Source organism: Peromyscus maniculatus, chromosome 10 (genome assembly GCF_049852395.1).
Source record: "Peromyscus maniculatus bairdii isolate BWxNUB_F1_BW_parent chromosome 10, HU_Pman_BW_mat_3.1, whole genome shotgun sequence".
Classification (NCBI taxonomy): domain Eukaryota; kingdom Metazoa; phylum Chordata; class Mammalia; order Rodentia; family Cricetidae; genus Peromyscus; species Peromyscus maniculatus.
Window position 1 is genome coordinate 3,554,767 of NC_134861.1, and position 14,357 is coordinate 3,569,123.

The following is a 14,357-nucleotide window of genomic DNA, read 5'->3' on the forward strand; positions in this document are numbered from 1 at the left end:
GGATGAAGATCGGAGGCAGAGCCTGCTTGCCTGGTATGCAGGGGACCCTGGGATCCATCCCCAGCACTGCAAGAAAGCACAAGAGAAAAGGCAGGATGGGAGCAGGGGCTCCAGGTACCCAGGGCTATGGGGGGCACCAAGCTAGTGTCCCCCTGAGGCAGAGGTACAGGATCTCGATCTCGTTTAATGCTCTTCATGGAAGCGGGGGACGTTTGACATTGTGTGCATTCGTAGCTTTGATAAAACTGAATGGGTGGAGGAACAGGGGAAAGTGAGCATGAACTGGGTTTCTATTAATGTTTCTCTTGCTGAGGATGATCTAGTCCCACCTGGAGAACTCAAACTCCCAGCCTGAGGGGCTCTCAGTTTAAATCTTCTGGATATTCCAGCGGGAAACGATCTTTCATTTATTTTTTTAAAGGGGTTTGGTAAGACGTTCTACCGTGCAAGTGGATTCCACACTCTACAGAGCTGCCAGTTTTGTTTGTTTGTTGTTTGTTTGTTTGTTTTGGTAAGCCTCTGGTGGAACCTGTAAAGCCAGCATTTAGGAAGCAAGGCGGGAGGACCTTGTGCTGGAAGTCAGCTGGAGCTACATACAAGGTAATTCCCGTCTCAGAAATGATAACAATAACAACAATACTAAGTGGGCTTGTCTGGGGTGAGTTCCCACCTGAAGGCCTGAAGGGAGCCTTCCTCCAGCATGCTTGGTCACACATTCGATTTTTTTCCCTCTGGCAATGCATTTCCTATTTTTAATAAATAAATAAATGAGTTTAGTGAAAACTCAGGGTGAATCGGTAGCTCAGGGGCGAAGCCTGCTAGAAGCCTTGAATTCTATCGCCAGCCCCGCAAAAACAAAAATTTAAAAGAAAAAAATTTTTAAAGAAAAAATTCAGCCAGGGTTGTTGGCGCAAACCTTTAATTCCAGCACTCAGGAGGCTAAGGCAGGAGGATCTCTAAGTTCGAGGTCAGTGTAGTCTCCAGAGTGAGTTCCAGGATAGCCAGGACTACAGAGAAAAACCTTGTCTGGGAAAAACAAGATAAAACAAACAAACAGAAAAGAAAAAAGAAAAAAATTCAGCTATCTCTGGGTGGAAGGATATGGAGAGCCCTGTTCCCTCCTCCCCCACCCGTGTGTGTGTGTGTGTGTGTGTGTGTGTGTGTGTGTGTGTGTGTGTGTGTGTGTGTGTAATTTTCTATAATGAACACTGCTTCTCTGCGTAGCTGGCTAGTTGTCGGTGAGACCTGCGGGCCCGGGTCCTGGGTCCTGCTCACCCCGCGGGAGGCCGGAAGCTTGGGGCCGGATTCCAGCGCTGTCCCAACAGTCACTGTACTCCCAGGCTGTCTGATTCGTCCCGGGTCTGAGTCGGAAGGTTCGGAAAACTCGAGGGTCTGACTCTGGAAGTCTCTGGAGCTCCGGTCTAAGGTGAGCGCCAAGTTCCCCCGTGGATCCCGGGTACACCCGCCGCCCTACGCGACTCGCCGGCTCCGGAGCTCGTCGCGTCGCTTCCCGCGAGCGGCGGGTCCCAGGGGCGCGGCCCTCGGCGCTGCAGAGGGTGGAGGGCCGAGGGCGGCTCTTAAGAAAAAGAAGTTGAATCATCAGAGAAACCATTAGGCTAATGTGATGTGCTGTAAGACGCGGGATCAATGCGGCCAGGCCGCGGTGGGGGCACCGGCCGCCGCGCATGCGAGGCCTCTGCCCATTTGGGGGAAATGGATTTTAGAAATTTCAGAAAGAAAACTCAATCCAACGCCAGAGAAACCTTGATGTGAAGGTGCTGTGGTTGGCCAAGCTGCGAGAGCCACTTAGAGAGAACTCCATGTCTGGTGGGGACAGTGACCTCCATAGGGCGAAACCGAGACTGAAGGTCTAGAAAAGCAGAGAGAACGGCTCAGATTCCGCACAGGCTGAGGGGTGAAGGAGCACCCAAATGTCAGTCGCTGCTCATGGGCTGGGGACTGTGGACCCTCAGACACTCCCGCGAGCCCTTGGACACAGGCTTCTGCTCCTCCACGCTAGGGCAGAGGAGAGAGCTGGGTGCCATCCAACGCTGTGAAGAGCCCACTCAGCACAAGACCTGGGATTTGGGGGCACGATGCTCTCCCAGCTAGTCCCGTGTTGGTATGAAGGACACTGAGACCCCTATAAAGGCAGGGCTAGGGCCCAGTATCAGAGCCTGAGCTCATGGCTCCACCAGGTCCTGTGATATTAAGGTGGGTGACTGGACGCCCCAGAAAAGGATAAGTTTCTTCAAGGCCTGCACAATATGACTTCCCCCATTCTGTCCTCTCTGTCCCAAAAGCCCTCTGCTTGCTGGCCCAAATTATTATGCCCTTCTAGAGCAGAGAGGCGGGGTATGGCTTGCGGTCTGTCTTAGGGCCACAGTGGGCTCGTCCATAGAATGAGCAGGTCACTTTTCATCTAGCCAGAGGTTGCTGGGGAAGCCAGATGCTCAGAGACAAGCACTCCGGTTCTACATTCTACAGCCACCCCAGGAGGTAAAGAGCCTCTGGGAATTGTCTTGTCTCTACAACCAATTTCAGTCACCTCAATAATGTGTCAGCACCGTTTGCTTATCACTGTCTGCCGACTTGTACAATCAGCCCCCCTCCAGGTTTGAGGGAGCCGCGTGAGGCTCTGGGTGAGTCCCAGCTACAGTCTCCAAACCTTCAAAAAGGAAGTGGAGTGAATTCCAGTGTGAGGCCCTCAGAGCAACTCCCTGGTGGGGAGAACTCTCTGGAAAGAGTTGGAGAGCTTTAGAGGCTGTGGGCGCCATCATTTGCTCCATTGAAAAGAAATTCCAACATTGCCTCTGCTTTCCCAGGTCACCTGGTACGTGCGCCCAGGGTTTCGGACTGGGACAGAATTTTTTTCGTGCACAAAAACTAGGATAGCACCCCTATCTGTTGTGAGGACACGGTGCAACCGTGAGGCTAAGCTCGTCGTGCTAAGAAGGCAGAAGGCGTTTCTACCAGACAGAGGAGCCGTCCCCAAAGGAGCCATGAGGATACCGGAAAGACACACGCGCGCAGTGAGCTCCACCCTGCGCCCCTGTTGGCTGGAGGGGTCGGGGGCCAGGGGCCAGGGGCCAGGCTGGACCCCTCCCACTCCCTCGGCCAAGGCAAGCCTTGCGGACCTGGATTCCACCAGCGCCCCACGTTCCCGGTGCCTTCCGGACCCCGGCGATCCGTCCCTTGCCCTCTGCTCCGAACGAGACTTTGCTAAGTGACGCTGGGCGGCCAGCCTGCGTGGGGACAAGCAGGGTGAGGGGATGGGAGACGCGAGATGCGGACGGCGGGGCGGGTCTGCAAGCCGCCGCAGACTGCAAGACGCCAGGTGAGCGGCCAAGGCTGGAGCGGTGGGGCGCCGAGGGCCGGGCGGGGCCCGGACCGGGGCGCGGGGGGAGGGGCGGGGCAGCGAGCCGCAGGGTCCCGAGAGATTCGGCCCGAACGCCCAAACCCAGCTAGGCGGGAGGAGGGCGGTCGTCCCTTCCCGAGCTCCACCGCTCCAGGCTCAGCAGCCCGCAACCCTCTCCCCGACCCCCGGAACCCCGCCGTGCTCACACCTACCTACATTGGGAAACGGGGCCTCACGGCGACCGCGACGCGGAATCCGCAGCCGGGTGGGTCGGAGCGCGGCGTTCCGGACCCATGCTGGGCGGCGCGGCCAAGAAAACAGGGCTCCGGTCGCAGGGAAGAATTCCTGGACCGCGGAACAACGGTGAAGGACCAAGGCCGTCTGGGAGAGGCGAGCAGAGTCTAGAGTCGCCGTGTCCGGAGAAGAATGAGAGAACCATCAGACGGAGAGAGGACAGACCTTCCGGAGCGAGGGCAGAACCGGGCGAGCAGTAGCCCGGGCCGCAGAGACATCGCCTGCCCGAGCAATCTTGCAACACGCAGAGCCCGCGGGTGCTCCGTCTGCTCAGATGTCTCGGCCCCCGGGATGCAGCCCATCTCCATCCTCCCTTCTCCTGTCGCCTATGGGCGCCCAGCCTCGCTCCCGCACTCTGCGCCACAGACCCACCGCGTGCCAGAAGACCCAGGTCTCAGACAAGAGGAGCTGCTGCCAAGCACCACCCCAAACTGTGTCTCAGGGTCGCCTGGGCCGCGACCGTTAGCCCCTTTGCCCCCTCATGCATCGCAGGTGCCCTTACTCCAGGTGGGGAGTCCGGAGAGGTCCCCCGGACCAGAACGGGAGGGTGAAATGCAGAAAAGCTTGTTTAAAAAAAGAGGAAAATTTGAGACCAAAATAGCTTTAAAGTTAAATGTGTGAGCTTTAAGGGCCAGCTTCTGTCTAAACCGGGAGGAAATACAGTTGAAAAAGCGGAGTTCTTAACTGGGCCCAGGTGAGACCCGGATTGGGTGAAAATAAACTTGGAACATACAGCCGCTTCTCTGGCGGAGAGTCAGCCTTCCGGAAACACATATCCTCGGGTTTCCACTGTCTCGTTAAGCAGGTTTATTCGATTTGTTTTTAAATATAAAATTCAAGATGAAGTGTTGAAATAAAGTCTCTGCCCCTTGCCCTTCCGCAAGCACGAACTCCTGATCAAGGGCCTCTCTTCCATCCTTTTAATTTTGCTGCATATTTGAGACAAACCAACATCACATCATTTCACTAGAAAATTCATATTTCAAATTCAAATGCACTTTAGGGTTGTTGTTGTTTCCCCCCCCCCCCCCCCCCGGTAACAATCTGACTAAAAAACATAGTCCTAAGAAGTCTCAGTCTGGCTGAACACCCGTGATACACAATACATTCTCAGTTGGCCCTCACGGTGGAAGGGTACATAATTTTGTTGTCTGGTTTTTTGTTTTTCTGTTCTGGTTTTACTGAACTGTCCAGGTAATAATAAGCACTAACACCTTTATAATAACAAAAACACAACACAACAAAATCAGCTGCTGCAGGAGTATGCTCTTCCCCTCCTATCCCCAGGAAGCTCCAGCCCGTCCCATTTTTCCTCAGTCCTTCAGTCCTGGTGCCAGCCCGCAACAGACTGAGTGAGTGTGCACTGTGAGCCAAGGGAACGGCCATCTCTCCTTTCCATCCAGGGCACCCGGGCACCCAGGAAGCGGCTCCAGGTTAGCCGACTAGAGGAGTTCCAGAGGCAGGGATCCCACTTCCCGTTTCCGCACAGCATTTTGGTGAATGCCTGCTCTGGTTGCTGAGCCTGTTCACTGAAGCAAAGGGACCACCCTACCCCCATTCCACCCTCACCCCCACCCCCGTTCATCAGCCCTGGGCAAGTCTTAGAGAAACCTACAGTAGCAGCTCTCTCTGACTAGTGGAGCCCAGATTCCTCAGCCTTGCTAGTCGCTGGCCTCCCTGCGGCTTCCCGGACCCAGAGTCCATGCTCCCTAGAAGCACTGCGTTCATCTTCCACCTTGTTGCTAGGTGGAGCAGAAGGGCCCTCAGGAGAGAGAAAATAAGGCTCCTGGCTTAGCTCCCTGGCCAGTGCCCAGCCCCTTGGTCTCAGCCCAGCTGGGCTGTTCTCTCAGTGAAGGCAGAGCCCAAGCTCTGGGGAGCTTCCTCCTGAGCAGCAGATTGTGTGAGTATGTGTGTGAGTTGTCTGTATTACAGATTTCCTGAAGCTGGTAGGGTAGGGGTGCAGGCCATTGATTTCCCCCAGTGCCTACTGTTGTTTGCTTTGACTTGGGATGAGGCAGGGAGGAATCTTCCTGCATGTGCTTGCTCTCTGAGCCAGGGCCAAAAGTGTCCCACCCCACCCCACCCCACCCTGTATCTAGAGAGATGGGCTAGCCTAGGGCTGCTTTCACACTCCTGGTAGAAACTCAGTTGGACTAGGAATATTCCTGACAGACTGGTAACTAACTGCATGCCCTGTCTGAGCATCAACACTGTTGTTTTCACATACAGAATGCAGAGAGGGTCCAAGTTACATGCCAAATGGCTTGTGACGGGAAACTGGGGCCTCGAAAAGAGGCTTGAGGGTGGGACATCTCTTGCCAGTAGGAGGGGGTCCACTCAGAGGTCATGTATTAAAGTAGACGATCTGACTCTCATGATCCTGGAGGCCCTGTGACTCAGGGTGATTGCAGCTGGACCTCACTTAGCACCAAGTGAGGCTAGACCCTGGACAGGGAACCAGTGGGAAGGAGGTTCACCTGGCAGAGACAGATCAAAACCATTCATCTTCTGCCAGCAACGGTCAATGCACCGAGGTGTGCCTGCAATCAGTGCCAGGATGAGGACTCACTAAGGCCCCCAGCTGGTCCTGGCATGCTCTAGTCCCTGAATGTAGAGGACTTGAATGTTGTGCATTATATTTCGATCAGTTCTTTCTGTTTAGGGCTGCCTTCCTACCCTGCACCCCAGAACCTGGTGGACATATATGAAGTATAGCAGGCTTGCCTGAGCCTGGTGAGTTGAACCAATTGAGGAGCTGCCCCTGCATCACCAAGAGACACCACTTACTTGCTGAGAGACTCCAAGACTTCCTTAGGAGGCTGGGGGTGGTTAGGGAGGTAGAAAGCTCTCCTGCCCGATATATATATATTTTCCTGCTGTTCCTTGTGGTCCCACCTGGCAGGTGACTTCCCTAGGGCATTCCACTGTGGCTTGGTAAGAAATTTTGATTAGGACACATTTCTGCTGAGGGGTTCAGAGACACCCTGTGGTCAGCATGCATGCGACCTCAGCCCAAGGCACCAGATAGTAACTGGAATAAAATGCTCTTGCAATGATTGCTGTGTCCTGAGTCTAACTATGCATTTTGAAGGGGCTGATTTTGAAGGGGCTGAGAACAGCTGGTGACCTGAGCCCCTGAGACCTTGACAGTGTGGCTAGTATTCCCACCTGGGACACGCATGTAGGGTGTGTAGGGACAGAGGAGTGCCATGGGAAGGACCCATTGTGTATACAGGACAGGAGTCAGAGGCCATCCCTGCTGTGGGAACCTGTGCTGCTGTGCTAGGGTCTGAGAAGTGGCTTTCCAAGGTGGACAGAAGTTTTTCCCGAGAGCAATCCAACAGTAACAGAAGCCGGGTACTGAAGTCTGGTGAAGACACAATAGAGAGGTGAGAGGAAGTGGGAGGTAGGTCTGCTCGTTTAGTCTGGGGACAGCCTGGACCCTGTGGGCTGCCGACGAGGGTCCAAAGCCTTTGAACACTTCAAGTCCGTTGAAGTGTCCAGACAAAGTCCCAGACAAAGCCAGTCAAAGCCGGCTTTACTCATGGCAAAGCAGTTAGGGTATCCCAACATAAAGAGAGTGCCCAGGCTCCAAACCCTGAAGGACCAACTGATGTGGAAGAGTGGCCTGGAGATGGGACCAATGTTCCTTCCACTTGAGTCTCAAAATATCCACATCCTCAGGGCATGAGAACTGAGAGCCCAAGGAGAGAGAAAGAAAGGAGGTGCTCCATGGAGCACTGGTACCCGGATCTCCGTAATGGAAACCAGCTCTTTGGACTGGGGTAGGGGGTGAGAAAACACACACACACACACACACACACACACACACACGCACGCACGCACGCACGCACGCACGCACGCACGCACGCGCAGAGCAGCTCCCCCAGGCCCCTGGCGCCTTCTCCTAGGCTGTCTGGCGCCACCTTGGGCGCCCCAGGCCCAGTGTGGCCTGGTGGCTGCACATCTCAGCTGTGGGTGTCCCCTTCCAGGTGAAGCAGGGAGGAAGACGCGTTTTCCAGTCTGTTTTTCCGTCTGTGAAGACTGAGAGTGAAAGGACCCCCTTCAGACTTGGAATGTCCTCTCCCAATTAGGCTCAAAAGCACATCCAATAGAGTAGCACTCTTCACATAGAGCAGGGCCCACCTGTAGGTAGGAACAGTCAGCTTGGGGACAACGGAGATGGGTGACCCTGGTGGTCTAGACTCTCCCTGAGATCCTGCACAGAGGCTAACAGACCAGGGAAGGCAGGAGAAAACACCTCGGCGCCTTGCTGGAAGAGCCAGAGCTTTGTTTCGGGTCAAGAATTTCTACACAGATCCTGCTGTCTGTCCCAAGTACGGGTAAGGGCAGTGGACACACAGCCTCATGGGCTATTGTGACAAAGTGGTGGTCAGAGAGAGTCCTACCTTCACCTGTCTGTGCCTTTTGGTTTCAGTCCCCAGAACTCTAGAATACACTATCATCTTTACATCGACTACTCCTATCTCTTGGACCTTTAAGCCTTCCACCGAGGTCCAGCTGGGCCTCCATGTTAGAAAGAGTAAAATTTAGGACCATAGACCCAGAGGGTGGCTCCAGCCTGCCCCACCCGCCTACCCCAGGGCAGCCTTCCCAAGTTCCTGGCCAGCTTTGGGAGAGAAGCACCCACTCACTCAGGCCTGCTACCAGATGAGTCTCTGCCCAGCGACCACACAGCAGCGAATCCATCCAGAAAACGTCCCTTTTTATTCCATATGCAAAGAAGTAGATTCATCACAGAAAAAAAAAAAAAAGTCTTCGCCAAGCCAAGAGAACCAAGGCCGCCCAAGAAAGAACCCCTCTTCGGAAGAGAGGCCCAAGATGGGATGTCCGTCCCAAGACCCCGCGGCTCTCTGTGCTGTCCCTTGGAAGGAGACCCTGCTGTCTAGGTTCCTGTGAGGTCCCAAGAAGGGGACATTTTTAGTTAGGGGCAGGGTGTCCCGAGGACAGTCACCGTGCAGTTCCTTGGCCAGCCCGTTCCAAGTGTCCGTTCGCTGCCGCCGAGGAGCCCGCATCTGCTCAGCACTCGGTGCCGGCGGCCAGAGCTGTCGCGTCTCCGCTTTCCTCGGAGCGGGGCTCCAGCCCTGCAGCTGGCTCCGAGTCCCCGCTGCCGCCGTCCCGTACACTCTGGAGCGGCTGCCCACACAGACAGCAGCCCGAGGGACTGCGAGGCGCGCCTGCACTGAGGGCTCGGGCTCACACCAACCCCGGCATCTGCGCGCGCAGGAAGGGCACCGAGGCGGCGGCGGGGAAGGCGGCCAGCGGGTAAGCCAGCGCGCCCGAGAAACCGAGCAGCGGCGGTGGCGGCGCGGGTGCAGGCGGCGCTAGCGGGAAGGGCAGCGCGGGCCCCGCGGCGGCCGGGGGACTCTCGTGGTAGAGCACCGGCACGCGGACCAGACGCTGCGCGCCCGGCGGGGACAGGCTGGCCGCCTCCAGCTCCGCCGCCAGCTGCCGCTTCCACTTGTTGCGGCGGTTCTGGAACCAGATCTTGACCTGCGTCTCGGTGAGCTGCAGCGAGGCGGCGAGGCCCGCGCGCTCCGCGCTGCTCAGGTAGCGCTTCAGGTCGAAGGTGGACTCCAGCTGGAAGACCTGGCTGCGCGAGAAGACCGTGCGCGTCTTCTTTTTGCGGCCGCCGCGCGCTTCCCCTGCCGCAGCCGCCGCTGCCGCCGGGGCCTCGGCCAGCTCCGCCGCCTCCTCCCCGCCGGCCGCTGGGCCCTGCGTCGTCGCCTCCCGCGGTAAGGCTCCCGGCCCCGGGCACCGCGGCCAGGAGCTCTCAGCGCGGCCCATCTCCTCGCCGGTCTCCGGAGAGTCCCGGTCGCTTGCTGCAGGGGAGAAACGGGCATAGTGGTAGGTTCTAGGGGCTGCCCTAGAAGGAGTCACTGAGACTGGCTTCCTCCCATCTTCAAATCCTCCACAGCCACAAGCAGGGGTTGGGGCATCTAACACTTGGGGATGGGGGGGTGGTGGTAGAAGCAGGAGGTGAAGCCCAAGACCAGGGCCTCGGCAAACACGTGGCCGTGGCGGCATACACCCACAGGAGGACGAGAAGGAGAAAAGAAAGAAAAAGGCTTACTCAAAAGGTAAGCTGACCTCTGGGACTGCTCCTGGCTCAGCTGTCGCACAAAAGGCTGGCAGAATCTCCGGACAAAAGGACCAATGTCCTTCCGAGTTATGTACACACAGAGACTGACATGCAAGCTGGCAGCTAGGGGCCCAGGACTCCCCATCACTCACGGGAGTGGGGTGGGGTGGGGGTGGACAGACACCAGGGAAACAACTCTTAGGAGAAACGAATGCGCATCTCCCCAAAACTCCACCGGGGTGACATTGGCACAGCCCTGGCCCTGACCCCCTCAGAGGCAGGCCCTCGGCGGCAGCAAACCCTACTCCAAGTGAGAGCACGGGAGGAAGGCTTTTCTGTGGACCACAATATCCCTACCCTGCCCCAAGCATCTCCTATATATATATATGCTTGGGGGTTCCTGTTCACAGAGAACCTCTGGACTCAATGCTCCAAGTACCAAGCTCAGGGCTGACAAGGGATGCCACTAGGTTAAAGAAATTCACGTGGGTCCCTGGTGCTCCTCTAGACTTCCAGGCCCATGGAACCAACTCAGGCCAGCCTGTGTTCTGACTGATTAATATAATAGGTCAAGATAGGTTTGGGCCCAGGTTATACCTCAGCATGGTAGGATTGTGTGCATGGCTAAACTCTGCCTGGTGTCCTTGAAAGCATGCTGATCACATAGCAGGATGGTATGAATGCAGCCAGACCTAGGGATTCCTGCATCCGCATGAAGTACCCTAAGTCCCTACACTCAGAGGTCCATGTATTGCCATGAAGTGGTAATCTGACTCACCTGCTCTGATAGGAATAGGGAACCCTAACCCGCATGGCACGAAATCAGGAGGAGCCACCTCTGTGAAGTCTGACCACTGGGCTGCAGGTGAGGATGGCCTAACTCGAAGGGAGAATAAAATGCACCCTCCAAGTGTCTCAGCATACTACAGGGCCCAGTTTAAGTTTATGGAAAGAAGGTGGGCATCCCAGACCTGGGCTGGAAGACCGATCCTTCTACTCCATACCAGGAAGGTGGTGGGGATCTAACAGAAAAGAGTGGCCCCAGGCCACTTACAACCCCCAAGCTCCTGGACCTACACACAGATGGCTCCCAGGGTCTCAGTGGGCAGAGTCTTTAGCCATGTTGAAGTCGGTGTGTTTAGAGGCAGGCTGGCAAAGAGGGGCTGGGGTGAGGAAGGTTGAAATAGCTTTCCTAGTCTTCTCGAGGGTTGCTCTCTAAAGGGCAGAGGTAAGGAGCCTCTGGAGACAGACCGAGGCAAGAGTCAGGATGTCCAGGCCAGAGGGGTAAGTGGGTTCTGGGGCTGAGGAACCCCCCACCCCCATTCTCTGAGCCCTCGACAGGAAACAAAGGCCAAGGAGGGGGAGGGGCAAGAAACGAAGAGGGGGTGGAAAGGACCCTTCAGAGTGGACTCGCACCAGCCTCAGTCCGGGGCCTGGGAAAACCCACAGGGAGGCCCAGCCCCAGCCCAGGCTCTTACTGCAGCCAGTAGAGCATATGATACTTTGGGGGCCACGGCTGCTATGAAAGAAGGCCTCCTATCTAGCCCGTAACTGTGGATCCTTTGCTCAGCCCCCCTTTTATTTTAGTGCTTGACCCCACGGGCTCCCCTCCTCTGCCCCCCTTCCCCTCCCTTCATTCCCTTTTCATCTTTACCATCTCTCTCAATACACTCCCTTTCCCTCTCCTGTCTTCCCGCGGCCTATTTCACTCTCCTCTCTCCTGTCCCCAATGTCGTGTTCTCCGGCCCGATTCCGCGCCTTAGTGCCTCCACGCGTGGACCGCCATCCATGGTCCCCTGGTCTCCAAAAACTGTCCAAGCTGGGGTTCCAAGGGGATCTCATACCACCCAGACCCCGGTACACAGAAGACTACCCGCTCACCAAGCCCGAAGTCACCAAAAGAATGCACAGGGAGGAAGCAGGGCCCCGCGCATTGCCCACTCCTTCCCGCACCCTCACTCACTGTCAGGACTCAGACCACCTCCGTAGCCGCCGTGGGCCCGTGGGTACCACCGTGTCGTGCCTCCGCAGCCGAGCGGGAAGGGTGGCCCCGGCCCGGGAGGCGGTCGGGGCCCTAGGCCCAGCGCCCGGGCCCTCGCCTCCCCGCCCGGCCCGCTGCCCGCGCGTAGCTGTCGCCGCCTCTGCAGCCGTCGCCGCCGCGCCTGCTCTGGGTCCTCGTCCTCGGGGTCGTCGTCGTCTTCCTCCTCCTCTCGGACGCCATCGCCCTGGGCTGCGCGCCCCGCGCCCTTGGCCTCGGCTGCCAGCAGGTTCTCGATGAGGAAGGAGGAGGCGCGGGCTGGCGTGGCGCGCCCGGGTTCGGTCAGCTCATCCGGCATCGCGGCCGCGGGCCCGTCGGGCAATGGTGGGATCCTGGGGGTCCCGGGTGCCCGGGGCGCAGCCGCTTCCCCTCGCTGGGATTGTGGCGAGCCGCTGCCCAGTGCACGCGCGCGCGGGCCGGCCCCGGAGAGCCGCTGCCCGGAACGCGGGCGTCGGGCTCCACGAGGCGGGCGTCGGCTTCTGCGCCGCGCTGGGCTGGGCGGGAGCGGGTGCGTGCGGACAGCGTTCCCGCAGCTGCCACGCTTGCCTTTCTCGTAGCGGTTCAGGTCGCCGCCCCGGTCGGCCTCACGGGGGGCGGGGAGGGGGCGGGGCCGGGGGCGGGGCGGCGCGGGCTCCGCTGGCTCAGCCCCAAGGACCCGCCGCGGCCCAGAGAGAGGCCACTGGCCGGAGACGCCGCCCGGTTGGACCCTGCGCGCAGGCGGCGGCGCGGCCCAGGGCAGGCGGCCCGGTGGTCGCGCGGGGACATCCCCGCGTGATGCATTCCGGCGGTCCCCCGCACCCGCGCCCGGGGGTGGAGAAGGGCGGGGCCTCGGCCGGGAGGCCGACCATTGGCTACAGGGTCTCTGTGAGCCCGGGTTGGCCAATCGCGTCCGAGGAGAGCCAGTACTCGCCTTCCGAGAGCGTGTCGGAACCCGCAGAACGCGCGGTATGTGCGTGAGTCCGTGTGTTCGTGTGACTGTGTATTCGCGCGCGTGTAAGAATTGCAACCAATTGGACCTCAATCTCACTTTTTAAAAGATCCCGTGCGTATAATTAAAAAAGGGAAATCTGCCAAAGGAAGACTGTAGAAATGCGACATATTTTAATACTGACGCATAACGAAATATGGTTTCCGTGCCATCGCAGTGCGACGGAACGCTCTTGTTTCCGGGGCTCAGTCTCGGTGTGTAAAGAGACCCGAAGGGCCCGGCCCCTGCCTCCTGGTGTCAGGCTGACTGGGAGGCTGTTACCTCCTAGCTGACACCTCGGTGCTCCGCTCTTTCAGGCGGGTGAGAGCTTCAGACCAGCCACTGTGGGGTCTGGAGGTCCTGCGGGACAGTTCCTCCTCCAGCCTCTGTTTCTTGCTCTGCCCAGAGTGAGTTGTCTTCTCCCGCTTCAGGAGCAAGGCCGCAGAGAGTAACCCAGACTTCGCTGAGGCCCGCGGAGCTGTGACCCACTTTCGACGGGAGCAGGGGACAGCCCAGTCACGAAGGGGAACGCTTCTCTGGACGCGGGTTACCCCGGGAAGGCGCGTCCAGCCGCTGGTTGTGTGTGGGTCCACAGCCAGTGCCTAACGAGGGAAGGAGATTGCAGGCCCCGAGCTTTACTTAATCTTCCCAATAAGCGCTATTTTCCAAAGGGGAAAAGTAATGTGATGAGAACCCCTCCGCTCCCATAATAAGTGGCTCTCGATGCTTGGAGTCCAGAGTTTGCCCTGAATGGGAGGCAGGATGAGCAACCGGGCTGTACCTTTGGGGCCTGTACCCTACCCGTAGCTTCTGCTGCCCACACAGCCTGGGAGTGTTTTCTTGGAAGCTTCTGAGGATCTCTGGCCAGAAACCTGGGTGGGAGGTGGGCTTTGTGAACACTAGGACTCGATTTCGAGGCCATATTCTGCAAGACAAGAAGGATCTGTGGCAAACAGCCACACCTCATAGATGAGAGCTCTGAGCCTAAGTAAGGTGTCTCCAGGAAGGGAAGAGTCTCAGTTCCGCAAGCGCGACTTTTTTGGTGTCCGTGCCCAGAAAGACTCAGGGACCTGGACAGAGGGAAGAAGGAAGAAATTAGCACCCAAATTCGTTTGTAGGAATCAGGCGCAAACCCTTGGCCAATCGAAATTTTGTGTTTAACGAAGAAACTGAGACCAGACGGGAGCCATACTAAAACTGGCTGTGGGGAGAACCATCCTTAGGCAAGTTTCAGGCTCCCCTGTGGGCAGTACCTTCCTCCCTGCAAAACCGCAAGCCTGTTGGGTGGGTTGTGGCTTCCATTTCTCTGCGCACTGTCTGGGTGGGGGAGCCAGCCAGGCTTCTTCGGAGTCTGGGTTGTAATTCCCTCTGCTCTGGGGTTGTGTGCCCCTCGGCCTGGCGCCTTGCGGGTAAACGATGAACAAGCGCGCCGCTGTAGCTTCGTGGCCTTTGAGTGGAGACCTGCCTTTCTTGATACCTGTATCATACCGAAGCACAATGCTGCTGATGCACCACTCCCTCTGGGGACGCACACGAGATCGTTTCCTCAACCCTAGATCAGTGAGGGATGGTGGTCAGGAGTGGGTAAAAGGCACCC

The 14,357-nt window shown here is 57.7% G+C and overlaps 1 protein-coding gene across 1 annotated transcript; it reads right to left on the minus strand.

The window, feature by feature from the left end:
* Positions 1 to 8,377: 8,377 nt before the first annotated feature.
* On the minus strand, positions 8,378 to 12,222 carry Hmx1 (H6 family homeobox 1). Its single transcript, XM_042285454.2, has 2 exons — positions 11,719 to 12,222; positions 8,378 to 9,495 (listed from the first exon to the last, which is right to left on the minus strand). Exons 1-2 carry the CDS (start codon positions 12,089 to 12,091, stop codon positions 8,870 to 8,872), a joined length of 999 nt encoding a protein of 332 aa, XP_042141388.1. The 5' UTR covers positions 12,092 to 12,222; the 3' UTR covers positions 8,378 to 8,869.
* Positions 12,223 to 14,357: the final 2,135 nt, after the last annotated feature.

Bases quoted from the DNA above. Each gene is read 5' to 3' on its own strand.
- Hmx1 (XM_042285454.2), bottom strand. From the start codon at position 12,091: ATGCCGGATGAGCTGACCGAACCCGGGCGCGCCACGCCAGCCCGCGCC. The intron at 9,496-11,718 runs GTGAGTGAGGGT...TCTCCCCTGCAG, and splicing joins AGGTGGTCTGAGTCCTGACA to CAAGCGACCGGGACTCTCCG.